Source organism: Cynocephalus volans, chromosome 3 (genome assembly GCF_027409185.1).
Source record: "Cynocephalus volans isolate mCynVol1 chromosome 3, mCynVol1.pri, whole genome shotgun sequence".
NCBI classification, from domain to species: Eukaryota; Metazoa; Chordata; class Mammalia; order Dermoptera; family Cynocephalidae; genus Cynocephalus; species Cynocephalus volans.
Window position 1 is genome coordinate 180982750 of NC_084462.1, and position 27315 is coordinate 181010064.

The following is a 27315-nucleotide window of genomic DNA, read 5'->3' on the forward strand; positions in this document are numbered from 1 at the left end:
GGAATGACCCCATTGAACAGAGACACAAACTGAGGCTCAGAGAGGTGAAGTCACAGGCCCGGGTCACACAGCCAGTCAGCAGCCAGCAAGATTTGAATCCGGGTCTTTCCAACTCCATGTCCCAGTTCTCACCGATTCTCGCTGAGGCCTCTCTCCCTTCCCACCCTGCTCCACCCTCCACCCCCAGCCCTGTTTTCCTGGCTCCCTCTCAGGGAAGGGAACAAGCTCTTAGTCTCTGTTTCCCTGGGAGAAATCCATTTTCAGAATCTGGAGGTGTTGAAATGTGTTCTTTTTTCCTCTCCAAAGAGCCCTTCTTGAGGACAGAGGTACCCCCAGAATCCCTCCAAGGCCACCAGCAGCCTGGTCAGAGCAGGGTGCAGGCTCCCTGCAGAGCCAGACATGGCCCAGAAGCGGCCAGCGCCCGGCACAGGGTCTCAGGGAGGTGACTACTTCCAGGACAATGGGCAGCTGGGTCACTCTAACAGCCCAGAAGATGCCTTGGCTCTGGACCCACGACTGCCAGCCCTGACCTCGAGACCACCCCACACACTTGCCATCCCTCCCTGGCTGCTGACAGCAGCATTTATGGCTCCGAAGAGCAGGATGGTCACTGAGCCCACCTGGTAGAGGTGCCTAGGGTGGATTCCATGGTCTTCCCCAGACTGTCCCCCTCCTGGAGATAGCTCGTCCCGGTCACAGAAGTCTCTTGCTGTGAGAAGCCCAGGCATCACTGTGAGCACTTCTAACTCCCAAGGAGCCAGCCCTGGGGAGCACCCCTGGGGGTGCAGGGAGCCGCTCACTGAGTGAGCAGGTACAGGGGGCACGGGAGGGGCACAAAGAGAGGAGGGGAAAGGGGGTAAGAGAAGGGAGGATGAGCTGGGGAGGGAGGGGGAAGGAAGAGGAAGAGGGAGGGGGAAGGGAGGAGAGAAGGTGGAGGGAGGGGGAGACAGAAGGAAAAGGGCGAAGGGAGAGAGAGATGGGGGAGGAGTGACTGTCCCTCTTCCTGGCCCTCCCTCCACTGACCCTGCCCCTTTCAGATCGTGCTCTACAATGGGGATCTGGCATCTCCCACGCCACCCTGATCTCGCCCTATCCTGGGGTTCCAGGTCCTTCTCTGAGGTTGCCCTCAGGCCTTCCAGGTCCCACCCCCAGCAGGGACCGATGGCAGGCCTGGCGTATTGGGTTCCCAGGGTTCCTAGAGCCCATGTCCCTGAATTGTGAACTCATCAACTCCCACAGGCCTGGAAGGCCCATCAAAGTCAGCCTGTCCACAGCCCGCTCCCCAGGTCCGCCACAGCACCCCCAAACAGGGTTTTCAGCCTGTTTTAAGCCTTCAGGACAGGAGACAAGCAACTCAAAGAAGCAAGAGCTCTCTCCTCAGAGAGTCAGTTAGTTGAGATGTCCCCAGACATCTGTCAAGGGTCCAGGTGCTGGCCTTTGGGATTGCACAGACCCTACCTGTCTGGGAATGGTGCTCAGACCCTGGAGACTGTACCTTTTCTCCTTCATGGCACAGTGTCACAAGGACTGTGACAGTGTCCTCCTCTCTCTGGTGAGCTCTCATGGGCTCCCCACAGATTCTAAAATCAGCAATGCTGTTTCCCTCCTTAGGGACCTTCCATGCTTCCCACCTCCCACCAGGTCTCCATGAGAAAGCTCCTGGCCACCTTGAGATGGCTGGATTTTATCTCCAGGGAAACAGGATTCACTGGAGGACCACAGGTGACAGCACAGCAGGAGAGATTTTGTTTGAGAGGTGAGGGGGTTTGTCTCCAGAGACCAGGTCTGCACCTGTGAAAAGAGCACCAGATGCTGCTCCTCCTTAGCTCAGGACACAGAGCCCCACTACAAGGTGACCATGTGGTTACTCTGCCTGACCCCTTCCACCCTCTCTGTGAGTGGAAACCCACTGAATCTCCTGTGTTCCCAAACAAGTCACTCTGAAACTCCAGCAAAGTTATTTCACCACAGATCACAAAGCTGCCCCTAGGAAGCAAGTCCCTGCCGGCTTGGATTTCTTACTTGGCCACAGAGGATGGAATTACAACCAGGCTCTACCTACACAGGTTTGCAAGGACAGCCACATAGTCATCTCTGGATTGCAAGCCCCATCTCCTCCTGGCCCCTCAGTTGGTGCTCTAGGAGCCTCACCCAGGCCAACATCTAAGCCTGCCTGGTATTCCAGCCCTCACCTCCCCCAGATAGGGACAGGGGCTGGTCTGGGTCTTCAGAGCAACTGAAGCACCATGGGTACCAGATGGACGGATGGATGGAAGAATGGATGAATGGATGAGTGGATAGATGAATGGATGGATGAGTGGATGGATAAATAGAGGGATGGATACATGGGTGGGTGGATGGGTGGGTGGGAGGATGGATGGATGGATGGGTGGAAGAATGGATGAGTGGGTGAGTGGATGGATGGATGAATAGATGGGTGGGTGGGTGGATGGATGGATGGATGGGTGGGTTGATGGATGGATGAGTGGATGGATGGAAGGATGAGTGGATGGATGGATGGATGGATGGATGGGTGGGTTGATGGATGGATGAGTGGATGGATGGAAGGATGAGTGGATGGATGGATGGATAGGTGGCTGGGTGGATGGATGGATGGGTGGATGGATGGAAGGATGAGCGGATGGATGGATGGATGGATGGGTGGGTTGATGGATGGATGAGTGGATGGATGGAAGGATGAGTGGATGGATGGATGGATGGGTGGGTGGGTGGATGGATGGATGAGTGGATGGATGGAAGGATGAGTGGATGGGTGGAAGGATGGATGGGTGGCTGGGTGGATGGAAGGATGAGTGGATGGATGGATGGATGGATGGATGGATGGGTTGATGGATGGATGACTGGATGGATGGAAGGATGAGTGGATGGATGGATGGATGTATGTATGGATGGATGGATGGATGGATGGATGGATGGGTGGGTGGATGGATGGGTGGATGGATGGATGGGTGGATGGATGGGTGGATAGATGGATGGATGAATGGTTGGATGGATGGATGGATGGGTGGGTATCTGGGTGGGTGGGCAGATGAATGGATGAATAGGTGAATGGGTGGATGAGTGGGTGAATGAATGGACAGGTGTGTGGGTGGAGGGATGGATGGATGGTTGGATGGATAGATGGAGGGAGGGATGGATGGAGGGGATAATACACCATTCAGCACCACCTCTTGGTTGGACTTTGGGTGCATACCCCCTCGAAGTGCCTCCATTCCATGGCTGTGCATAGGGCACAGAAATCCCTATCACAGGATTAACACATAAAAACACCCTTAGCTTAGTTCTTGGCACACAGCAGGGACTTAATTATAGTTCTGAAGTATTCCTGCTCCTTCTCTCTACTAGGCAGAGTAGTCAATTGTATTAGTCCATTTCTGTTGCTTATAACAAAACACCTGGAACTGGGAGATTTATAAGAAAATGACAGATATAAATACCTTCATTTTATCCCCAAAGTCTTAATTTGTTTCAACTCAAAAGTCCAAAGTTCAAAGTCCCATCTGTGAATTCAAAACAAGTTACCTACTTCCAAGATACAGTGGTGGGATAAGCACAGGGTACATATTCCCATTCAAAAAGAGAGAAATAGGCCAAAATAAAGTGGTAACAGGTCCCAAACAAGTCCTAAACCCAGGAGCGCAGGCACTAAACCTAAAAGCTGTCAAATCATGTACCTTGACTCCATGTTCAACATCCTCTGCTCACTGGTGTGAGGGTTGGGCCCCCAAGTCCTTAAGCAGCTCCGTTCCTATGGCTTTCCTGGTCTGAGGCCATGCCTCAGCTCTCACAGGCTGGCATTGTACACTGGTAGCTCCACAATTCTGTGGTCTCCATGGCTGTCCCACTTCCACAGCTCCACCGGGCATGGCGCTGATGGGGTTTCTCTTCTACAGCTTCGACGAAATGTGGATTTCCTCTCGGCATCATTCTAGCAGACTCTATGCAGTGAATCTGCGCCTGCGACAGACCTCTTTCTGGGCCCCCAGGCTTTTCCATACATCCTTCGAAGTTGAAGTGGAAGCTTCCAAGCCTTCACAGCTCTGGCATTCTGCGAGCTTGCAGACCAAACACTGCGTGGATGCTGCCAAGGCTTCCCGGCTTGTATCTTCCAAAGCTGCAGGTCCAGCCACACCTGGGGCCAATTTAGCCATGGCTGCAGCAGCCAAAGCAGCTGGGGTGCTGTTGGGAGGAGCATCGTCCCAAGGTGGCCCTAGGCAGTGAGCCCATGGAGGGCACCTCCCTGAGACTATTCTGTCTTCCTAGACCTCTGGGCCTGTAATGGAAGATGCAGCCTCCAAGATCTCTCAAATGCCTTCAAGGTCTCTTTCCCTTCTCTTGATATTTCTTTTCTTCTGTACTCATCTTCTTAGCACAATTGCATTTTTCTTCTGAAAGCTTTCTGCCTCTCTACCACATGGCCAGGCTGCAAATTTGTCAAATCTTCATGCCCTGCTTCCCTTTTGAATTCTGCCATTATGTTATGACTTTGCCACCCTAACTCAGCACAGGCTGTCACAAGTAGCCATGCAGCTTCTTTAATGCTTTGCTGCTTAGAAATATCTTCTGCCAAATACTCTGGGTCAGCACCTTTATGTTCCAAATTCCATAAAATTTGGGGGCATGAACAGACTGCTGTCAAGTTCCCTGCCAGTTCATAGCAAGGGTGATCTTTGCCCCAGTTTCCAATAAGTCCCTTCTCATTTACATCTGAGACCTCGTTAGAATGGTCTTTACTGTCCACATTTCTATCAGCATTCTGGTTGCCACCAGTTAATCAGTCTCAAAGAAGTTCCAAACTTTCCTCAGCAGCATCTAGGCTTTTCCTAAACTGTGTATCCAAATTCTTCCAGCCTCTCTTCAACACCCAGTTCAAAGCCACTTCCACATTTTCAAGTATTTGTTATAAGCAACACCCTACACTCAGTCCCAGTTTTCTATGTTAGTCCATTTTTGTTGCTTGTAACAAAACACCTGAAACTGGGTGATTTATAAGAAAACAAAATTTATTGCTTACTGTTTTGGAGGCTAGGTAGTCCGAAGTACAAGGAACACATCTGATGGTGGCAACAGTGACCCAGGGGTCTCACATAGCAGAAAATGGCAGAGCAGAGAGAGAGAGGGACTCTCATGTGCTCTCCTTTTAAAGTCCTCAGAACCACACCCCTGACCACCAGTATTAATCCATTCACTATGGCATGGTCCTACAATCTAATCACCTCTTAAATGCCCCACCTTTCAATTATAGTAATAGGATTTCCCACCCTCTTTACACTGCCAAAGTAGGGACTAAGTTATTGGGGGACATTCAACCCAAGACATCTACGCAGACATCACTCTGCTACTACAAAATAACTTAAAATCGATTTTCCATAGTCATCCTGGGGAACTGTATTTCCAGCATGTTGAACTGATGAATTATAACAGGCTCCTGTCCCAAACAAAACCACCACCACCCCAAGAACAATCACCCCCAGGCAGGAAAGGGGGACAAGGCCCCAGTTCAAAGGAAGCCCCAACCCCAAACCGACTCCCGCCCCCCACCCCAGCCCTCTGCCTACAAAATTACCCAGGAGGCCAGCTCAGGGCTTCACACAGTGAGGTCACGAGAATCACAGAAATGGGCTCACATCCCACACCCAAACCCCCAAACCTGCACCCCTCCACCCTCTACCCCCCACCTCCACAGAGGGGGTCTGCAGAAGCTTCTAGAAAGGGAGAGGCAAATATTTGAGGCAGGGACAAGGCCTGCCCCCAACATTCCTCCCTCTCCCTTTCCTCTCCCTCTCTCCCTCTTTCTCTCTCTGAAGAGACTGAACCACAACCCTGGGCAGGCAATACCTTTACAAATTCCCGAGTCCAATCTCTATTGCAAAGGTGACGACACAGAGGACCAGAAAGGTGGAACGTATCCTATCACATGGCAGGGCAGTGGCCAAGCAGGAAACTGGGCTGTTCCCTGAAGGCTTTGTCCAGTGCATTGTGCCATTCAGGCCACGGAACCAGGGGGCCTCCAAGAAGGGTGAAGCCCCTCCCTCTCTGTCCCTGAAGCTGTGGACAAAGCTCTGCCCGAGCAGAGAGAGAGAGGGACACGTACAGGGCATGCTGAGGACCTCAGGCCCTACAGAAATATGACTTCTCAAGACAGGCCTGGGTCTGGTCCAGCTCGGGCACTGGCTCCTGTGCAACCACAGACCAAGCACTGGACGGCAGCTGATGAGCATGCAACCACTGTCGGAAGCCTTAGGTTCAAGTCCTGGCTCAGTCCCTGGGGAAGATTACAAAGATGGCCCCGATTCACATCTCCTGCACCCACACCCACTGCAAAGCAGCCTCACAGGGCTCTACACTCCAATGTGGGTGCTCATCCATGACTCCCCTGAGCCAGTGGGATGTGAGCAGACAGCATAAGCAGACTCCGAAGGAGCTTGTGTATACAGGCTGCTTTCCTTTTGTGCCTCTGCCATTGCCATGAGATCAGGCCCGGGCAAACCTGCCAGAGGATCAGAGATGCTGCAACAGAGCAGAGCCACTGCCATCCCAGCAGGGTCATCCTAGGTCAGCTCACAGCACCCCGACACCTGGGCACACCAGGGAGCCTGCCAAGGTCAACAGAGCCCCTAACGTGGACCAGCTGAACCCCACAGCATGTGAGAAACAGCACTATTGCTCTGTGGTTACTGGTTACCCAGCACTGCTGTGGCAAAGATGACTGAGAGTAACACCACCTGCTCTGAGATGTGCCAGAACAACCCCTCAGCAACTGAGCCTCAGAGGGGCAGAGGCCTTGTTCAAGGTCATGCTGGGACTCGGGCCAAATCCAGACGACTCCTGGGACCTGCCCCACCATGTGCTGGCCTGGAAGACACACGTGAGTCAGTCCTGGCCCTGCCACCAGGGAGCCCGTGGTCTTGTGAGGGGGACACAGATAGGCAGAATACTCTGATTGATCTGGGGAAGGGCGTGGGTATTTCCAAACATGGGGAGGAAGTGGTAGTCACGCCAGGCATTGAAGGATGAGATCGTTTTCTGTATCTAGACAGTAAGAAGCAGAAACGGCGGCCTTCGTGGTGGAGGGACCAGCACGTCCACTCTGACACGTAGCTACCACTCCTGCTAGGGCAGGTGCACGTCACCCCTTGCAGAGCAAGACTGCTGCCCCCACCCTTCATCAGATCCATTAGGGGCTGGTGAAGGAAAAGCAATGAGACACGCAGAGTGGCCTCTGTGTGAGCCCCCATGTGCCTTGTCACAGCCACCATCTTCTAAGCCCCAGCACAGCTCAAGGGCCTGGGAAATACCACTCTGAAAGAGTTTGCACTAAAACAACTGCCAGAGAACTTTAGGCTCTGCGTCTGCCAGCTACAATAGCTTTGAACCTGTGGCCCAGGTATGGAGGTTGTCACAGACTCAGGCCCTCAGCCTCTGTCATGTCTCTAACCCCTTGGCTGTTTCCCTTCCGGTCACCTGCAGCCATCTTTCCCCACCCCCACACTATGAAATTCCCAAAGCACAGTACACAAGGCCGTTATGATTCCCAGGATGGGAGGGTCACACCTCTGGCTCACCAATCCTGAACCTTTTCTACTGAGACCCACAGGCACCTCCAACTCAGTGTGTCCCCAAAGAACTCAGCAACCTCCCCACAAACCTCCTCTTCTCCAGGGCTCCCTCCCCAGCCTCACTCATCACACGGGCCCCTTCTGCCCCCAGAGTACCCTGATGAAACACCTCCTGCCAGCTAGTGAGTGAGAGTTCTGGAGTCAGACATTGGCTGCGCATCCTTAGGCAGACCACTTCACTCTTCTGAGCCTGTTTTGTCATCTGTCAAAACGGGCATAATAAAAGTCCCTATTCCATTAAAAGGTAGACTTTTGTGGCACACGTGATAACTGCTCAAGAAAGGGTGGCTGCTGTTCTTATCGCTGTCCTCGCAGTTAGCATGGCGTGCACGTGTGTGTCTGCTAGCACCTCCCCCTCCCCGCCTCCCTATCTGGAAGGATCTGCTCCGTTCATGTGAGTTGAGAGCCCTCTCTTCCAGAGATGGGCACAAGACCCAGATTAGACCCCCCACACACACACAGGTTCCCACCAGATTTCTGCCATGGGAAATTATGTTCTCTCCTCTGGGTGTGTCTGGGACATGTGTTGCAAGGACCCCCATGAGCCAAAGCATCTGGGGCCATCTTCCCCACATGTGAGGAGAGATCCATCTAGAATGGAGCTGATGCAGAAGACATGAGCTGAGAGCCAGGAGAGGCAGGGCCTTGGCAGCACCCGTTGGGCACCTAGATGCAGCCATGCCTGAAGGCATGACTCCTCCTGGGCTTTCCACTGCCTGGATCCAGTCAATTCCTCCTCAGCTTAAGTTGTTCTGGATTAAATTTCTGCCATGTGCAAACATAAACAGTCTTAATTAAACACAACTATGGATGACAGGAAAGTGCCTGAGGACCAAGAGGCCTCACAAAGATGGGATTCTGGGGTGGGGAAGCCCCTGACTTGTTGACCTGGCAGGACCCCAGCAGAACCTTTTGTGGGGAAGGAGTGGATGAAGCTGGTCCGACCTGGACATAAGGTCCCGAGTCGCCCAAGGGCGAGGGCTCCCAGGTGGCCCCAAGTGCAGGGTTGTCACACTAGCTCACAGTGCTGGCTGTGGCAGGGCTCAGTGCCAGCTGTCACTGTTTTCCTACAGAGCACTCCTGTGCCCTGGGCACTATTATAGGCTGTGTACACACGACCACACTTCCTCACAACAACCTCCTTGGGAGGTGGGGTCGAATGTTCTGCCCATTTTACAGATGACCAGATCAAGGCAGAGTACAGATGACCTGCCTGAGGTCACCCAGCTGGGACAGGCACAGTGAGCGTGAAGGCAGTGCTGTGCACATACTGGGACACACAGAGCCACACAGACATGGCTTCCTCTGCCTTTACACTCCCCCACCTCCTCTGGAAGTTCCCACAAATGTCTAGGAGCCCTTCATGCCCTGGTGAGAATGGAGGTCCAGAGGGCGTAGATCCATAGGTGCATACTAGGGCAGGAGCAACTACAGGGGTCTTTCCTGGGTCCTGGACTTCAAAGGGAAGAGCTACAAAGAACCAGAAGCCTATCCCTCTGCCTACGCCACCTCCTGAGACGCCTTCCAACATGGCCCCCATTGCCAGGTGTCCTTAAGCACTGTCAGCCCCACCGGACCGCGCCAAGCTGTGGGGTTGGGGGGTTGCTCAAGGGCAGAAAACATGCCTGACTCATCCTGTGTGCCCAGACCTCTCCGGCAGCCTGACAAGGACCAGAGCCTGGAGTGGAGGGGGACTCCCAAAAGGACAAACAGCTCAGAAGGACACGTCTCCTGGTAAAACAGCCCTGGGCTACATGAAGCAGTCATCAGGAACATATCAGCTCATCACTGTCACCTCTCCACAGGACGCGTCTGAGCCTTTGGCCATGGCAGACAGCAGGCGAGTCCCTCTCCTCTCTGAGCTCCATCTCATCTAATTCAGACACAGCCCTGGAGCATCTGTGCTGCGATGACCGTCAAGCGTCAGACTTCAGGCGTGGGGCTGGGATCCCGAGCCAGCGCGGCCACACGCACAGTCACGTGTGCGGTGTAGCCAGACAGCCCGTTTTATCTTTCGGATGCTGGGAATCATAGCCCGCCAGATTTTACCACCAGCATATTCAGGGCAACACCTGCGGCTGCTCCATGGCCTGGGTGGAGGACACTGTGGTTGCACTTTGTCCCAAAGGGGAGGGACAAACCTCTCATTTGTACTTCTCACTTGTGGTGTCGCCTGGCATTCCAAAGCTCCCTGGAAGAAGCCTGAAATCCACTTTGGAACAAGGCTGTGTATAAATAAATAGACACACACACACGTACAAGGACACACATGCACATACACACGGACACACGTGTATGCCGAGCATTTGCCCTGCACATCATTATGCACACAACGCATTCAAGACATGAGGCCCACATCTCAGCTGAAGAAACCGAGGCTCAGAGAAGCAAAAGGATGTGGGATACCTGTCTGCTGGTTGGACCCCACCTTTTTCCAGAGAGAAAAGGAGGGACTGACCCAAAGGTGGCCCTCCGGCCAGCCTCAGGGCTCAGCTCAGCATCTGTCTTTGGTGTGAGTAGGCCAGCCTCCCAACACCCGGCCCCGCCCCAGGCAGGACCCGCGACCACGGGCCACCTCCGGAAAGATGTCAGCTCACCCCCAAAAGGCTGGCCGAGCACCAGGGAGTGCGGGGATGCTCAGTGGTTTCTGTGCTCGTGCCAGGAAGAAGTCAGAGCCCAGGCTGGGCTCGTGCTGGGGATGGGCAAAAAAAGTGCGGGCCCTAGAGCTGTGGCAGGAACGGGTCCCCGGCGAAAGATAGTACTAGGAGCAAGTGAGCAGATGTGAGGCTAGACCGGACTAGCACAGGGGAGTCTTCCTTCCTCAAGTGGGGGTCTTACCAGCTCCAGAGCAGCAGGCAGGGGCAGCTGCAGAGCAGAGTCTCCTAGAACTTCCTAGAACCTTCTGGAGTTGTGGTGGGACAGCATGGAGCATTGGAAAATAGCCATCCAATCCCCTCTCAACACAGACGAGGCCCAAGGGAGGGACAGGACGTGCCCAGGGTCCCAAAGCAAGTAGCCAGGGCACTGGCTCCGAGGCCTTCTCCTCTCCTTGGCTGGGAGCCCCAGGCCTCCTCCAACCCCAAGATGCTGCCAAAACACCCTGCTCAATCCAGGCCCTGGGGCCCTGACAAGCTCTCGTGGCCCAGCTCCCAGGCTGCCCGACCATCCCAGAGCCCCGCCGTCTCTCTCATTCCCGCCTCAAACTCCAGAAGGGGCAGAGACCTCTGACCCTTCAGCCATCTCCCCCGCACACAGCCCACGTGCTCAGCCTCGCCAGGCTCGAATCAGGAGAGGTGGGAGGAAGTTTGGGTAGAAGTCGTCAGTCTTTAAGCAATGAGAAGTGCAGACACATCCGCGGGAGGGCCCAGGTAGCCGTGGGAGGACCAGATTAGCCCAGGAAGGAAAGAGACTGCACCAGTGGCCGGCTGACAGGAGCACCCATGGTATGCCACACCTGAGGGGACTTCCCAGGGCCTGTGGTCTGCTCACACTGCAGGTCCTCAACAGCCTCCCTTAGCCCCAGCTGCCAACACGTCCTACTTTGCTCACTGCTGTGGGGTGCAAAGGGGCGGAAGGAAATATCTTGAAATTCTCCCAAAAAAGGAGCTCTCAGTAAGTCCACACCGCACTCACGTACTCATTTCACACAGATTTATTGGGCGCCCCCCCACCCCGTGCTGGGTTTGGGGTAGTCACTGGAGAAGATCCCAGGGGGCCCAGCATGGGAGGGGCCGGTCTGGAGCAGCAGACACAGGAATCGGTGGTGAGACACCCCCTCCCCACCCCACCCCGCCACCAAAGCTGCAGCAACCGAGGACAGCCGAGCCAGCGGTGGGCACCAGTGGGCACCAGAGGACAGGAGAAGGCCTAGGAGGGGGGACTCAGCTCCCCATGCGGGGGTGGGGCAGGCCGGGCCCAGGTGGGGGTGAGGGCAGAGGTGGAGGGAGAGGAGGAGAAATAGGAGACTCCAGGGGGAGGGAGAAGAGCAGAAGGAACAGCACGAGTGGAAGCTCAGAGACAGGAAAGCACCTGGGAGCTCCTGGAGGAATGTCAAGAGGCCAGTGGAGGGGGAGGGGAGACAAGGGTCCCTGGCCAGGAGGCCGGAGATGCAGCAGCCGGTCAGTATGCCAGGTGAGGGCACAGAGACACACACCTGCAGTTCCCCAACACCCTTCTCCAGGTGCACAGGCTGGACCACCTCTTCCCCAAAACCTCAGGAGATCCTGCTGCAGGGGGGCAAGGAGGGCCACTGGGCACTGAGAGTTACTCGACCAGAAGGGAGACTGAGGCTGTGCCCACCACACATCCACCCACCCAGCCCCACACTGGGGACAGTGAGGGGAGGGATCAGAGCTGGTCCTCAAGCCCCCCCCCCTTTTGTGGGCAAACAGCCCCAGGAGAATGGTCTGGGGAGCAGGAGGCCATCCGAAGGCCAGCCCTCCCCAGATGTACCAGGGCCCTGCCCTGTGGCCTCCCCCAGCCTCTCTCCAAGTGGCTCCTGGACACCAGACAGACTCAGTTCAACTTGTCCCTCCTTTTCTTTCCCCTGCCCGCCCCCTGCTGGAGCTGTGAGAGGGCAGGCAGGGAGGGGGCAGAGGGAGGCCCAGCCGGGCCTGGCGGCATGAGAAGCAGCCCCAGCTCCAACTCCATCCCCCACGGCAGAGCCTGCCAGGCCCACTGGGACCAGGCCTCTGGGCAAAGCCTGGCGCTCCCCCAAGTCCAGGGTGAGTCTTGGCCTCGGGCCAATGCTCTCGGTCCTGACCGCTGAGACAGGCCAGGCCAGGCCAGGTCTAAGGTGAGCTAGGGGTGCTGCCCTGGAGAGAGAGGGGGAGGGAGGGGCACGGGCTGCTTCTGAGGAGAAAGGGTCTGGGAGAGGGAGGGGGGAGCAAGGTACAGGGAGAGGAGAACTGGAATGGGAGTCGCCAAGCCAGGTTTTGTGTCTCTGAGGCCAGCATCACCTGGACCTTGGACCTGTCCTCACCTGTGCAAGAGGCTGTGGGAGCCAGATGGGCCTGAGCACCTTGCCCACTATTCTGCAATCCTGAGGTGTGGAGTGTGGTGGCCTGTCAGCCCAAGGAACAGCAACACATCCCCCAGAGCAGCTGACAGCCCTAAAGACAAATGCTGCTTCCTAAGCATCCCTGGGGCTGGAAGGAGTGTGACTGCGGTACTACTAATTGAGCTGGGTCCACAGAAGGGACCAGAGGGGCTAGTCTTGCACCTGCCCCGACCAGGCCTCACACACACATGCACACACCCCCCACCAGATCCCAGGAATCTCAGAAAGGCCCCCCCAGACCAAGATGGCTTTTTCACTTTCTGAGACTAAATGTGGGAAGGGGGGTTATAGAACTGTCCCATGTCCCTGACCCAACTCCTGTGTAGGTGGGGTCAGAATACAGGCCTAGCTGGCACTTCCCAGAAATCAAGGAATCAGGGCTTGTCAGACTGTCCAACAAAAGTTGGGACCCCCAACATCCCTTGTGCCTGCCCAGGAGGGGGCAACCTCAGAAGCCCCCCAAACCTCTTCTCAGAAATTTGCCAAGTAGGAGGCTTCTCTTTCTACTCTTCCCTACCCCCCACAAAAAAAAAAAAAAAAAAAGAGGCCAGGAAATAGGATGATCTGGTAAGTTGGGTACCCTGTTGGCGGGCGGAGGCAGATAACCGGGAACCCCCAGCCACAGCCACGTTTGGCTCAGGGAGGATTTCCTAGCCCACCTGAAAGACCTATACCCAGAGTGGTAAGGGGCAGTTTGGGGGCGCTGAGAAGAGCAGGAGATACCAGCAGGTATCCTTGGCTTCCTCTAAGTGGGGATTCCCGGGGTGTGCCCCCTACCCCAGACAGCAGAGGAATTGCCTGACTGGGACGAAGAGAAAGGGGGCTATATCCACGCCTCTCCGTCCGCGTCCTTCCTGCACACTCGGGGACTTGAACTGCTGGAGCCACGAGTCCAGTGGGGAGCTCTCAGAGCAGAGACCCGCCAGGCCCGCGAGAGCCGGAGGGAAGGACTTGCCGCCCAAGGCGGGACATCTCCCTGCGCACCCGCTGGGCCCCTCACCCTACGGGTGACTTGTCCTGACTCGTTCTTTTGCCGCCGAAAGCGATTCTCCCGAGCCCTGTAGGGTCCAGCCTGCTCCCACCTGGGCCCGGGGCGCGAGCGCTGTCTCCGTCCCGAGAGGAACTCAGGCGGCTGGTCCTGGGGCGGGCGGCGCACGGAACCCAGGCGGCGGCAGCTGCGGACTCGGGCTCAGGCCCCGCCGCTCCAGACAAGGTCCCGAGACTGCGAGAGCGTCCCTGGCAGCTGGGGACGGACGGCCGACGACCCGGCCCAGGACTTGCCCTGGGGGGACACAGCGGGCCGATGAGAAGCGGAACTTGCTCTCGGCCTTGGGGACCCCAGGTCAAGGCCCCTCCCCGCCCCGCCGCCCCTGAGCCCACGTCGCCCATCCCGCGCCGCGCGCAGCACGGGATCAGAAGGTCTGGGACGCGGCGGCGCGGCCGGCCGGGGCCCCACAGAGTCGGGGAGCCGCCCCGCACCCCTAAAAGCCTCAGCACGTTCACGGGAGAAAGTACGCACTTCACGCGTCCGGGCGCCTCCGCGCAGAGTCGGGCCGCCGCGCTCCGGGTCCGCGAGGGTGGCTCAGTTCGGGCGCTCCAGTCTCGACGTTCCCGGGGCAGAGAGCAACGTCCGGGGACGAACGGGACGGGTGCGCCCGGCGGCCGGGGCTGCGGCGGGCGAGGCAAGCGGCGAGAGGGGAGCGCTCCGGCGTTCAGGCAACAGCTACCCCTAGTGGGAGAGCCGCCCGGGGCCGGGGCCGGCGCCGCCCCGCGCCCCGCGCCCGCAGCGCCCCGCGCCCGGGGCGCTCCCGGGTCGGCCGGGGGCACGGGGCGGGCGCGGCCTTCCCCTGCCCTCCCGGGCTTCCGCGCCCGGCGCTAACCTGCCCGCGGGCCCTGCCCTCCGCGCCTCCCGGCTGGGCCCCAGCGGCCGCTGACCCGGGAACCCCGGCGCCCAGCGGGAACGAGATGGGACGGGGCGGGCGCGGCCGGGGCGGCGCGGGCGGGCGCGGCGCGCGGCGGCCTGGGGCAGCGGCGAGGGGCGCGGAGCGCGGTGTGCGTGGCGGGGCGGTGCGGGGGGCGGCCGTGTGCCAGGCGCGAGTGTGAGCGCGCGCGGGAGGCGGGCGGGCGGGCTCTGGCAGGCGAGAGGCGCCCGCGGGCGCGCCGGGAAGGCGGCGGGAACCCAAAGTTGCCTCCTCGCGGTCCCGCGTCCTCGGCGGGGCGGGAGCCGGGGCCGCCGGAGCGGTGGCCGCGGACCCGGATCCCCCCTCCCGGCACCTGGGCAGCGGCCCCGCAAGAGCGGCAGAGGCGTGGGCGGCGTTGGCGGCGGCGCGCGGGAAGCGGACCGGAGCTCCGGCGCAGCGCGGCGGCCGCCCGGGAGCTCGGCTCAGGTGCGCGGCGAGGGGGGCGCGGGCCGGGGCCAGGCCGCGGGGACCCGGGGCGCGCGCAGCGCTCGTGCTAGCTGGAGAACCTCCACGGCGGGAGCCCCGGCCCCTGGTCCGGCCACCGGTCCCCGGAGGCAGCTGCGGCCGGGGTCGCCCGCCCCTGAGAGCTGGCTGCAGGGCCCAGGCCAGCTCCTGCCGGCCCCTGGCCCTGCCGCCCCGCCCTCCGGCCGCCCGCGCCCGCCCTCGGCCCATGATTTCCAGGGCATTGGCCGCGCCGCTGGGTGATCCCTCCGGGCTCAGATTGCAAGGGGGCGGGCTTGGGCCGGAGGTGGAGTCTCCCGCCAATTGAAACCTCAGATATAAATTGGACTCTCTTGCACGGCTGGAGCCCAGATGCCTCGCCAGGCCTCCTCGAGGTTGGTGGTCGGAGAAGGCGACGGGGCCCAGGGGGCCTCGGGGCCTGCGGCCACCATGCTCCGCTCCCTGCTGCTTCACTCCCTGAGGCTCTGCGCCCAGACAGCCTCGTGCCTCGTGCTCTTCCCGCGCTTCCTGGGCACGGCCTTCATGCTCTGGCTCCTTGACTTCCTGTGCATCCGCAAGCATATCCTGGGCCGCCGCCGCCGGGGGCAGCCCGAGCCCGAAGTGGAGCTCAACAGTGAGGGCGAGGAGGTGCCCCCCGACGACCCACCCCTCTGTGTGTCCGACGACAACCGCCTGTGTACCCTGGCGTCGCTCAAGGCGGTGTGGCATGGCCAGAAGTTGGATTTCTTCAAGCAGGCGCACGAGGGCGGTCCGGCACCCAACTCCGAGGTGGTCCTGCCCGACGGCTTCCAGAGCCAGCGCATCCTCGACTACGCGCAAGGGAACCGCCCGCTGGTGCTCAATTTCGGCAGCTGCACCTGACCACCATTCATGGCGCGCATGAGCGCCTTCCGGCGCCTGGTCACCAAGTACCAGCGCGACGTCGACTTCCTCATCATCTACATCGAGGAAGCGCACCCCTCCGACGGCTGGGTCACCACGGACTCCCCCTATATCATCCCGCAGCACCGGAGCCTGGAGGACCGGGTCAGCGCAGCGAGGGTGCTGCAGCAAGGTGCCCCTGGCTGCGCTTTGGTCCTCGACACCATGGCCAACTCCAGCAGCTCGGCCTATGGCGCCTACTTCGAGCGCCTCTACGTCATCCAGAGTGGCACCATTATGTACCAGGGCGGCCGTGGCCCCGACGGCTACCAGGTCTCCGAGCTGCGCACTTGGCTGGAGCATTACGATGAGCAGCTGCATGGCGTTCGGCCCCGTCGTGTGTAAACAACCAACGGACAATTGACTGAACTTGGAGGGCTGGGCCTTCGAGCAAGCCCACGTGCAAGCACCCCAAACGAAGTCAAGTTGGCGAGGCCCCAGTGACACAGATACGTTGAGCCAGAGATTTCGGGCTGTCTGCGCTTTCACCCACCTGAAGACTCTCCCCTGGGTCCCCACGACCCTGCTTCTATGACTGTCTCTCACTTGTACCTACGTGGTCCATTCAAAACCCCCTTCAGAGCGCGGATGCAGCGAGCACCCTTGTCTGTGTGCCCCCAGGACTTGCCCCCTTAAGCACTTTCTCGCATCTGCTCCCTAGCGCTCCATCAGACAAGCTCCTTAGCCCTGCGCCTCTCTCTAAGCGCAGGGACCTTAGCCACACCCGCGCGCCCTGAGCGCAGCTGTGTTCCAGCAGCGCTGTCAGCTCGCTTTAGTTGCCTGGCACCCACCTGTCGCGCGCAGGGAGGGGGTACCCTGCTGTTTTCGTGTCTATTTCTCGTCCCTGAGTTGGGGGAAGGGATTCGGGGATGGGGATGTGTGGGCGGAGTAGTTTCCCCCTCCTTGTTTGGGGTGCGTACAAGCCCCACTGTTGATGACGAATTGTCTCTAACTGGTCTTGACCACGAGCCGGTTCTGAATTGCAGGGGGTTCAAAGCAGCGCCTAAACCTTGAGGGGGAGAGTGCTCTGGGTTTCCCTGAGGAAACCACCATTAAGGGGGTGGGGGAGGGAGGTCAGAGGGTCTGTTTAGGGACCAGAGGAAGATGGCTTGAAAGGCATTGGCGAGGTTCGCAGCGCCCCAGCGAGAGAGGAGAGTCTGGGACTCCCGAGGAAAGGTGTTTGGGTGGGGGAGTCCGGGGAAAGGGACGTGAGGGGAATCCTAGGCAGAGCTGCTGATTGCGGGGCCGGGGGTGGAGGGCCCCCGTTTCGAAGGCCATTTGTTGACTGTTTTGCTGAAAATATGTCCTATATATAAACTTCTTTTAAGCTATAATAATAAAGGCTTGAAGTAAATTGCTTTGGGTTGCCTTTGGTCCTTTTATTTTCTCTTCTCTCTTCTCAGTAGCAGGAATTAAACACAGATCTCTCCCACGAGTTCCCATAGTGACCCTGGAGGAAAGGGGGCCTAGAAGGAGCCCAAGCTGGCAGGGGCGCGGGAGGAGTATGGAATGCGCGGGGGGCCTGCGACGGTGCCCAGGACGCTCCTACACACACACACATGCACACACACATGCACACGCACGCACGCACACACCTGAGCGGGGAACTTAGGGGCGGGAGAAGAGCGACAAGCTTAGTCCCGCCGGGTCCCGGAAGGAGGCGGAAGAGGCCCGGGGGTCCTCGCTGCAGCCGCGCGCGCGCACACGCGCACACGCGCACACGCACGAACAGTTGCAGCTGCCCGCGCGGCCGCGCGTCTAAGTTCTCGGAGCATCCGGCGGCGTGGGGGAGGGGAGGCCTGGAGGGGGAGGAGGGTCTGGAGGGGGCGGGGGCTTTGGACCTGGTGGAGCTGCGCGCGCGCCCACCACTGGCGCCACCGAGCACCGGGCTCCTCCGTCGCCCCCTTCCTGCACCTGCAAAATCATCTCCCGCCAAACCCCGCCTGGCGGCTGGGGCCCGCGGAAGGCGCGCCCAGCAAAGTGCAGCGGGGCGGAGCAGCGCCATCAGTCCAGCAGGGCTCCTGTCACTGGGTGGGGGTGCTGCGGAGTGTGCCCCCTGCCCGAGACACCGCTCCTTCTGCTCCTGCTCCTCCGCTTCCCCAAGCTGTAGCCATACGTCTTCGCCACCTGCCAACCTGCTGGGGGCTGGAAAGCAGAGGAGGGGGTCGAGATGGACGGGCGGAGAGAGACTAGAAAGAGCTGGATGGCCGATTCCAAGGCTGGGGGTGGGGTCGGGGCCTGTGGCCCAGGTCCCCACCTGCAGTGGTGGCCACGCGCTCCCGCGCAATCCCCACCTTCACTCTGTCCCCTGCTGCTCCCTGACAGGGCGACGCCGGGAGCGCGGGATTAGCGCTGCCCGCACCTCCCTCTGCCAGTGACACCCGGAACAGAAAAGTGAGAATTGGGGGACAGAGCAAAGGGCGCGGGTCGGGGCAGCGCCCCGGGAACCCACGGCCGTCCGGATCGCAGGGGGTAGGGGGCGTCGGTGCGCGCCTGGGCGTGAGCGCGCGTGCACGCGGGGCTGGGAATGAGGGGGACCCGGCAAGGCGAGGTGGAAGACAGAGGCCCCTGTTCCGCAGCGACGCCCCCAGTTCCACGCGCAGCCCCCACGCTGCTCCGCCGTGAGAACTTTCCGGAACTGACACCCTCGATTTGGGTTTCTGTGAGGGTTTTATGCTTTGAAAGTCCTTCAACTGAAAAATAACTTTCAGGAAAAAAAAATGGCACAGTCGGTACGTCCCATCGTCCCCCCAGTCCCCACCCGCACCTGGCTCTCTCGTTGTCCCGAAAGCCCCAAGAAGAACGCGCAGAAAACAGCGGCTGCGCGGCCTGGGCCGGGGAGGTCCGCCCTGCGCCCCCCGAGCTCCCGGCCGGCGGATCTGGTTCGGCTGGGGGCTCGGTGGCTCAGAGGGCGGCCCGGGGCAGCGAGAGAGTCGCCGGGACCAGCAGAGCCCCCGGGGCCTGATCGGGCTTCCCCGACCGAAACTCGAAGCGCGCTGGGCGCGGCGGCGGCGCCGGGAGCTGCGGCTCCTGCCACTCCCCGCGCGGGCCGGCCCGGCTCCCGGACGCAGCTCCGGGGAAGTCACAGGCGAGCTCCCCGCCCCCGCCTGGCTCCTTGCTCTTTCTCTCTCTTCCTTTCCCCTCTTTCTTTCCTTGTTTCTTCCTTTCTTCTCTCTCTTTTCCTGGAAAACCTCCCCTTCCCATCAAAGTTACGCGTGCTCATCGCCGCAAACACAGAGAAGTCAGGAGCAGAAAGTAAAACCAGCCCCGGGTCACCCCCCGGCGTGCGCACTTTTAAACGGTCTCCCTCCTTCCCCTTCCCCCACGCTTGAAGATGCATCTTTTAAAAACAAGAGCCGGGTTATGCTTTGGCCTCCTGCCACTCACTTTTTGCTCCCACGGCACCCCTCTGCCCATGCACCCCTCTTTCCATGTCAATAAATGTCTCGAATGGCACCACACCGTGTTGTCCAAGGGACGCGCAAGGACGGCTCCGCGGGTGGGTACCCCAGATGTGAAGAGTGTTTCCTTATCATAAACAAAGCCGGGGTGACCGCGTGAACACGCAGCTCTGTCCCCGCTCCCCCAGCTAGTACATTTCTTAACGTTGGAAGAGCTAGGTCGAGACACCTGCCCTGCGCATCTTTCAAGATGACTGTTTTGCCGCCTTTTGCTAAACCGCCTTCTGGAAAGTCCATTTGACTTTTATTGTCTGGTATTTTCCCAGGGTGCTCTCGCTTCTTTCTTTTAAGTGAAAAATATGAGGATAACACCTAAATCCATTCTCAACATTAAATTTTAAATACAGAAGAACACAGAGCAGAAAATGCAAGCCTCACTTAGAGCAGGATGTATCAAACTGTGAATCAGGACCCAGCAGTGGGTCATGAAATCGATTTATCAAATCAAGTCAAGCATTTCGAAGAACTGAAATAGAATAAATACGATGAAAATGCCAACTTACATTTCACCCAGAGTAACCAGTTTCCTGCAACTTCGGTTTCAGTTGTGTGTGTGTGTGTGTGTGTGTGTGTGTGTGTGTGTGTGTGAATGAGCGTGTGTGCATGTGACTGTCACCTGATTGTCTCCATTCTTCTTCCATGGTGACCAGCCCATTCAGAACAGCCCCGTGAAGTGTTGGGTGTGTTTCCCTCCAGATTTTGTTTCACACTCTGGCAATCGTATGGCGTGTTCTCAGATAAGAAAGCACTTTCCCGGGTACACTTTCCTGCTGCACGTTTCATGAGCACCCCGCCTATGCTGCATGACTTTCTCAGGCCCTTCTGTCAGGCCCCCTTTACCTGCCGATCCCTCTAGTCTCAGCAGGTCTGCACCTGCAGGCTGACTTGTGCCTGGCACCACTGGATGCCTGAGCCCACCCCCAGCCACCACCAGGACGAACTCATCTCTGCCCTCAAGGAATACTAGGATCAGCGGGGAGGAGGGGCCGAGGTAGCCATTATTGATATTATTAAGTCACCATCATCTTATTGGTATTTTTAGGTCCAACGTGGGCTTAGCACATGGTTTAGCCTTGAGCCAGAAGAAGAAGGAAGGGCATGAAAAGAGTTGGTAGAAAGGATCTAATTTACCCTTGAAGGCTCAGGTGCTTCCCCCTGGAAGAAACGGAAGGACAGGCATCCTTGGCAGGGACACTGCCAGTGTAAAGCCCTGGAGGCTTGAAGGCATATGTCATGTTCAGAAAGCAAGGAGTCCCCGGTGTGGCTGCAAAGCAGGAGTCGGGTGAGGTCAAGGAGGAGAGGCAGAGAGGAGCATGTGCCAGCTTGGGAAAAGCCTTGAGCACCAGCCTGGCATCTCTGCTGAGCCTCTGGGGACAGGAGCCTCAGACAGGAAAGTGCACAGTCAATCAGAGGGGAAGGAAGGGGGCAAGGAGCCATCAGAGGGCCGGGGGGTAGAGTTGGGGGGACACATCCATCCACCCACCACTGACAGAGGATACAGATGTACTTTCAGGGGCAGGCTGGCATCTCCACCTTTGACCCAGCAACTCTCCTCTAGGGATTTACCTGAAGGGAATAATCAAATTGCAGGAAAAAGGAGTAGGTAGGTACCAAAAGGTCCATGGTCTCCTCTTTATCCATCTGCAGGGAAGAAGGAACAGCAGGAAGTGACATCTGAATGTTTGCTCAGGGCCAGGTGCTGGGTAAGTGCTTTATCAGGATTATGTGATTTGGTCATCCTGACGTTCCTCTTAGATGAATATAATCATTAGCCCCAGTTCACTGATGAAGACACTGAGGCTCAGCCTGTTTGGAGGAAGCTGGGCCAAGATGTTATGTGCTGAATTGTGTCTCCCAAAGTTCATATGTTGGAATACTAGCCCCCAGTTCTTCAGAATGTGACCTTATTTGGAGATAGAGCCTGTAAAGAGGTGATTAAGTTAAATGAGGTCATTAGGGTGGACCCTAATCCAATGTGACTAGTGTCCTATTAAGAAGAGGAGATTAGGATACAGACACATGCGGAAGAAAGGCCGTATAAGGACACAGTAAGAAGGCAGCCACCTACAAGCCAAGGAGGCAGGCCTCAGAAGAAGCCAATCTGGCTGATACCTTGCTATCAGACTTCCAGCCTCCAGAATTGTAAGAAAATTAATTTCTGTTGGTTAAGCCACCCAGTCTGTGATACTTTGCTATAGCAGCCCCAGCAGACTAGTATACAAGGTCATAGACTAGAAAGTGTCTTTGACCACAGGCCCCTCTGACCCCAGTGTCTGGGGATTTAACCTCAGGCTCCACAGTGTTCCTTCTGAGGCCACGAAAAGGAATCAGGGTGCTGAGATTCCTCACTGTAGTTCCATGAAAATGCAATTTAGAGGACAGGGGGTCTGAACAGGGGCGGTGAGTGTGTGTGCTCTTTTTTTAATATCTGCAAAGACACATGCACACATTCAGCTCTGGAAAAATCTACCCCGAGGTATTCACAGTAGTTATCTTTGTGTGGGTGGGATTATGAGTGTTTTCTTACTTTCTTCTTGTTGCTTCTCTGTAGCCTGTGATTTTTCTGTAGTGAAAGTGTATTGCTCTTATGACAGAAAAATAAGACTAAAAACAGTGGCTGTGGCAAGTAGAAGGCTGGAGGCAGAGAGGCCAGGGTGCAGGGCAGACACAGGTTTAGCTGGAGATGGCCTCAGGTTAGGATGTGGGGGTGACAGGGGGAGGGTGCTTCCAAGAGAAGCATTTGAAAGGAACAATGGGGGTAGAGCTGTGGAATAAAATTCAGGACACCCAGTTAAATCTGAATTTCAGATAAACAACAAATAATTTTTTAGCTTAAGTTTGTGTGCCAAATATTACATCCGGTATACTTATACTTAAAAACATTTTATTCATTGTTTATCTGACATTTAAATTTAACTGGACATCCTGGGTTGTTTGTTTGTTTTTCTAAATCTAACAACCCTAGGTGAAGGAAGAGTAGACAATAGTGCCATCTCCCTGATGCCCTGGCAGGGGCAGGCTCAGAGTTCAAAGGGCAGTGAGTGGGAAAGAGTAAACCATAGTCTCCAAGAGCTTAGGTTCTGCCTTCTGGAGAGAGCTGGACCCTGTGGCTAGACAGAGGCCCCAGACTTTCCAGAGAATGCATCTGGTGACCTGGAGCCAAGGAAGCAATGACCATTGGCACAGCCAGCTACGTAATTTGCAAATCCCAGTGCAAAAGGAAAATGCAGGGTCCTCAGCTCAAAAAGCAGGAGAAAAAATGCCACTAAAGGTACAAAATATAAAGCTTTCTCCTTTTTTCCATAGTATCTCAATTTGTCATGATATTTATCTGCTATCTAATGTCATTATAAGTAAAGAAAAAGTAACTTTTCAGATTATATGTTGGTCTAGGTTCTACAGAGAAGCAACCAATAGGAGATATGTGTGTGTGTGTGTGTGTGCGTGCGTGCACGCATGTGTGTGTGTGTACAGGGAGAGAGAGAAATTGATATGCTATAAGGAACTGGCTCATGGACATGACCCCAAAAGCACAGGCAACAAAAACAAAAATAGACAAATGGGACTAGATCAAACTAAAAAGCTTCTGCACAGCAAAGGACACAATCTAAGAAGTGAAGAGACAGCCTATGGAATGGGAGAAAGTGTTTGCAAACCATACATCTGATAAGAAGTAGTATCCAAAATATGAAATGAACTCAAACAACTCAATAGCAACAAAACAAATAACCTAATTTAAAAATGGGCAAAGGACCTGAATAGACGTTTTTCAAAAGAAAACATACAAATGGCCAACAGGCATATGGGAAAAAATGCTCAACATCACTAATCATCAGGGAAATGCAAATCAAAACTAAAATGAGACATCACCTCACACCTTTAATAATGGCCACTATCAAAAAAACAAAAGGTCACAGGTGTTGGCCAGTATGTGGAGAAAAGGAAACGCTTGCACACTGCTGGTAGGAATATAAATTGGTGCAGTCATTATGGAAAACAGTAAGGAGGTTTCTTAAAAAGTTAATAATAGGAATAACAGATGATCCAGCAATTCCATTTCTGGGTATATATCCAAAGGAAATGAAATCAATATATCGAAGAGATGTCTGCACTCCCATGTTCATTGCAGCATGATTCACAAAAGTCAGGATACGGACTCAACCTAAATGTCTATCATTATATTAATGGATAAAGAAAATGTGGTATATACATGCAATAGAATATCACTGAGCCTTAAAAAAGAATGAAATCCTATCATTTCATGACACTATGGATGAACCTGGAGGACTTTATGTTAAGTGAAATAAACCAGGCACAGAAAGACAAGTACTGCATGATCTCACTTGCATGTGGCATCTGAAAAAGTAGAACTCATAGAAGCAGAGTGTAGACGGGTTGTTACAGGGGCTGGAGGGTGGGAAAATGGGCAGATGCTGGTCAAAGAATACAAAGTTTCAATTTGGATAAATAAGTTCTGGAGATCTAATGTCTATATTCTGGTGTCTATAGATAATACTTGACATTTGCTACGAGATCTTAAATGTTCTCAAAAAAGATAACTATGTGAGGTGATGGATATGTTAATTGGCTTGTGTTAATCATTTCACAATGTATATGTACATATATCAAAACATCACGCTGTACACTGTAAATATATGCTATTTTTATTTGTCAATTATACCCCAGTAAAGCTGAGGAGAAAGCAGCATTCATAAAACTGGTTGCAACATAAAAGATATCTTAAGAAACCTTTGGGTACATGACTTTTATTTTTCGGTTTTTAATCATGGATACCACATGGCTTTCATGGGTTTCTATTAGTAGGATGGAGATTCCACTATTATGTACAACATTAATTTTTGTTTTAATGTTAATATGGAACAAAATTAAAAATGTATTCTTTGCCCATTTTCCATTGTAATAAATGGTTTTTTTAAAAAGGAATTGGCTCATGCGATTGTGGAGGCTGAGAAGTCCAAGATCTGCAATTTGCAAGCCGGAGACCCAGGAGAGCCAATGGTAGGTATCGTTCCAGTCTGAGAACCAGGAGAGCTGATGGTGTAAATCCAATCCAAGTCCAAGGCCAAAGACAGGAGGAGATGGATGTCCCAGCTCAAAGACAGTCAGATGGAGAGAAAAAAATTCTTTCTTATTCAACCTCTTACTCTCTCCAGGCCTTCAACAGGTTAGATGCTGCCTACCCACACTGGGGAGGGCCATCTGCTTCACTCAGTTTACCAATTCAAATGTTACCATCATCTGGATTAACACTTTTACAGACAAACCCAGAAATAATATTTAACCAAATATCTAGGTACCCGGCTGCCCAGGCAAATTGACACATAACATTTTTATGTGTCACAAATATTACCATCACAAATTATTAGCATGAATTTTACCATTCATCTTTCCAGTTTTAAATATAAGTATAAGCTTGATTGACCCATTTGTAGAATCATGAAAATTACACAATTTGTATTTTGTATCTTACACCTGCACATGTATTTTGTTCTCACCAGAACAGTGGAAGGGCTGCACAAAACACACTTACTTTCCTTTCACTTCGTGGTACGTGCACATTTTCCCAGCACTCTCTGCCTTCAGTTTGCTGATGGTAAGGAGAGACTGATGGAAAAAGAACTACAGAGTGCCCAGTCTTTCCCTTTCTTTCTATGCCATTATTTTCTCTGTTAGTGGTTGACAGCTTCCATACACGCTTACGTCATTCTGACTGTGACTGATGCCGGCCCCCATGCCTGGGTCTACAGACATCTGTGACATTATCACGGGGCCCTGAGACTGCTACATGCAGAGGGGATGGCAGGGAACAGGGAAGGGGACATGCACACTGCACTGTCTCTTCTGTTTACACACGTGCTCCAGTGTCCCATTGGACTTCACTTACGAAACACAAGTTCAAAGGCAAAAGCTATTAAGAATTTCAAGGTAGAGACAGTAGAGCATCAAACAAAGATTGGCTCTCTTCTGAGCAAGGGGCCCTATGGGACCACTCAGGGTATACACTTGAGAAGCCAGCACCAACTGTCAGGCTCAAGGGCCTCAGACCAGCTGGCCTGGACACACGCCCTCCTGGCTCCCAAGATGCCTCTCCCAGAGAAAGCACTCAAGCCCTCTCCAACTGCCCGCTGCCTAGTGATTGCATCCCAACCTGCACAGCAGTCCCACATGAGGACCCACCCTCCTCTAAGGACAATGCAGAACCAGAAACCACAAAGCACAGTTCTCATGTGGAATACAAGGGAATATTTCACTTAAAGATGAGTTCCACTGGTTACAGGAGTTTGAACACTATTGTCTTCCCAGATCCATATGTAGATCCAATACAGTTCTGCACAGGGGCTTGTTCACAAGCTTATCCCAGCATCCACATGCAAGAGTAAGAGCAGGCATAGCCAGGAGAATTTTTGGTGAAGAAAGACTGGGGGAGACATCATGCATCCATTCATTCCAATGGCACAGATTTATTCAAGGTCAAAAATGAGCCAGCCATGATTCCTTCTCTACAGGAATCAGGACCAGCAAGGTCCTGCCCAAATGGAGCTCACACTCAGCTTGGGGGAGAACAAAAATAAACAGATAAATGTGAGATGGTAATAATAAACAAATCAATATTGAATGGTAAAAAATGCCACAAAGAAAAATAAAGTCTGTGTTTCCATTACCTATTGCTGTGTAATGGATCACCCCAAACCTACTGGCTTCAAATAACAATAGTTGTGTTATCACCACTTTCTGCAGTTTGGAGGCTGACTGGGCTGTGCTGTGTGGTTCTCCCCAGGGGCCTCTCCTGCACTTGTGCCCAGATGGGAGCTGGGCTGGTATCATCTCAAAGGCTTCCTTACTCACATTTCTTCCAGCTGGGAACTCCCTGGACCTGTGGCCAACATACCTATATGGCATCTCTCCAAGTGACCTGGGCTTCCTCATAGTGTATGTCATCTGGGTTCCAAAAGTGAGTGTCCTATGAGAACCAGCGTGTGGTGTTTTTGTGACTTAGCCTCAGAAGCTACATGGCATCACTTCTGCAAACTCTATTTGCCCAGCAGTCACAGAGGTCTGCCTGGCTCCAAGGAGAGGACACAGACCCCACCATTCGATGGAAGGAGTGCCAATGTCACATTGTGGGAAGAGCATAGGGGACAGGATAGATCGTGGCTGCCATCATTGGAAAAAGACTTTCTGTCCCAGCCACAGCCAGGGCAGGGGAATAGAGCAAATTACAAAGTCACAATAAAAAAAAAAAAGTAAGGTAACAGCACAGGATAGACAGAGCGGGAAGCCCAGGGAGAGGCTCACGACCATGTGGGAATGAGGTATATGATGGAGGGGTGTCAGCAAACAGTAGGAGCAGAGGGCTGGTCAGTACACCTCACTAGGACCACTGAGGAGAAAATTACGTTGTATTCATGTCATGCACAATACACAAAAATAAATAGCCCATAGAATAAAGACCTGCATATGGAAAGCAAACTGCTATGCCTTTTAGAAGGATATGCAGAAGAATATCTCTATGCCATAATATGAGATACTATCTCAAACCCATTTTAGGATGCTACTATCAAAAAAAAAAGGCAGACAATAAGTGTTGGTGAGGATGTGGAGAAACTGGAGCACTTGAGCATTGCTGGTGGGAATATAAAATGGTGCAGCTACCATAGAAAACAGTATAGTGGTTCCACAAAAAATTAAAAATAGGATTACCATATAATCCAGCAATTTTATTTCTGGGTATATACCCAAGAAAACTGAAAGCAGGATCTCAAAGAGCTACCATGTAAGAGACCACCTAC

At 54.8% G+C, this 27315-nt stretch overlaps 1 protein-coding gene across 1 annotated transcript; it reads left to right on the top strand.

Annotated features, from left to right (window-relative positions):
* The first annotated feature begins 15386 nt into the window (after positions 1 to 15386).
* DIO3 (iodothyronine deiodinase 3) lies at positions 15387 to 17328 on the top strand. The gene has a single exon (XM_063091711.1). The coding sequence runs from the start codon at positions 15474 to 15476 to the stop codon at positions 16386 to 16388; it is 915 nt and encodes a 304-aa protein (XP_062947781.1). The 5' UTR covers positions 15387 to 15473; the 3' UTR covers positions 16389 to 17328.
* Positions 17329 to 27315: the final 9987 nt, after the last annotated feature.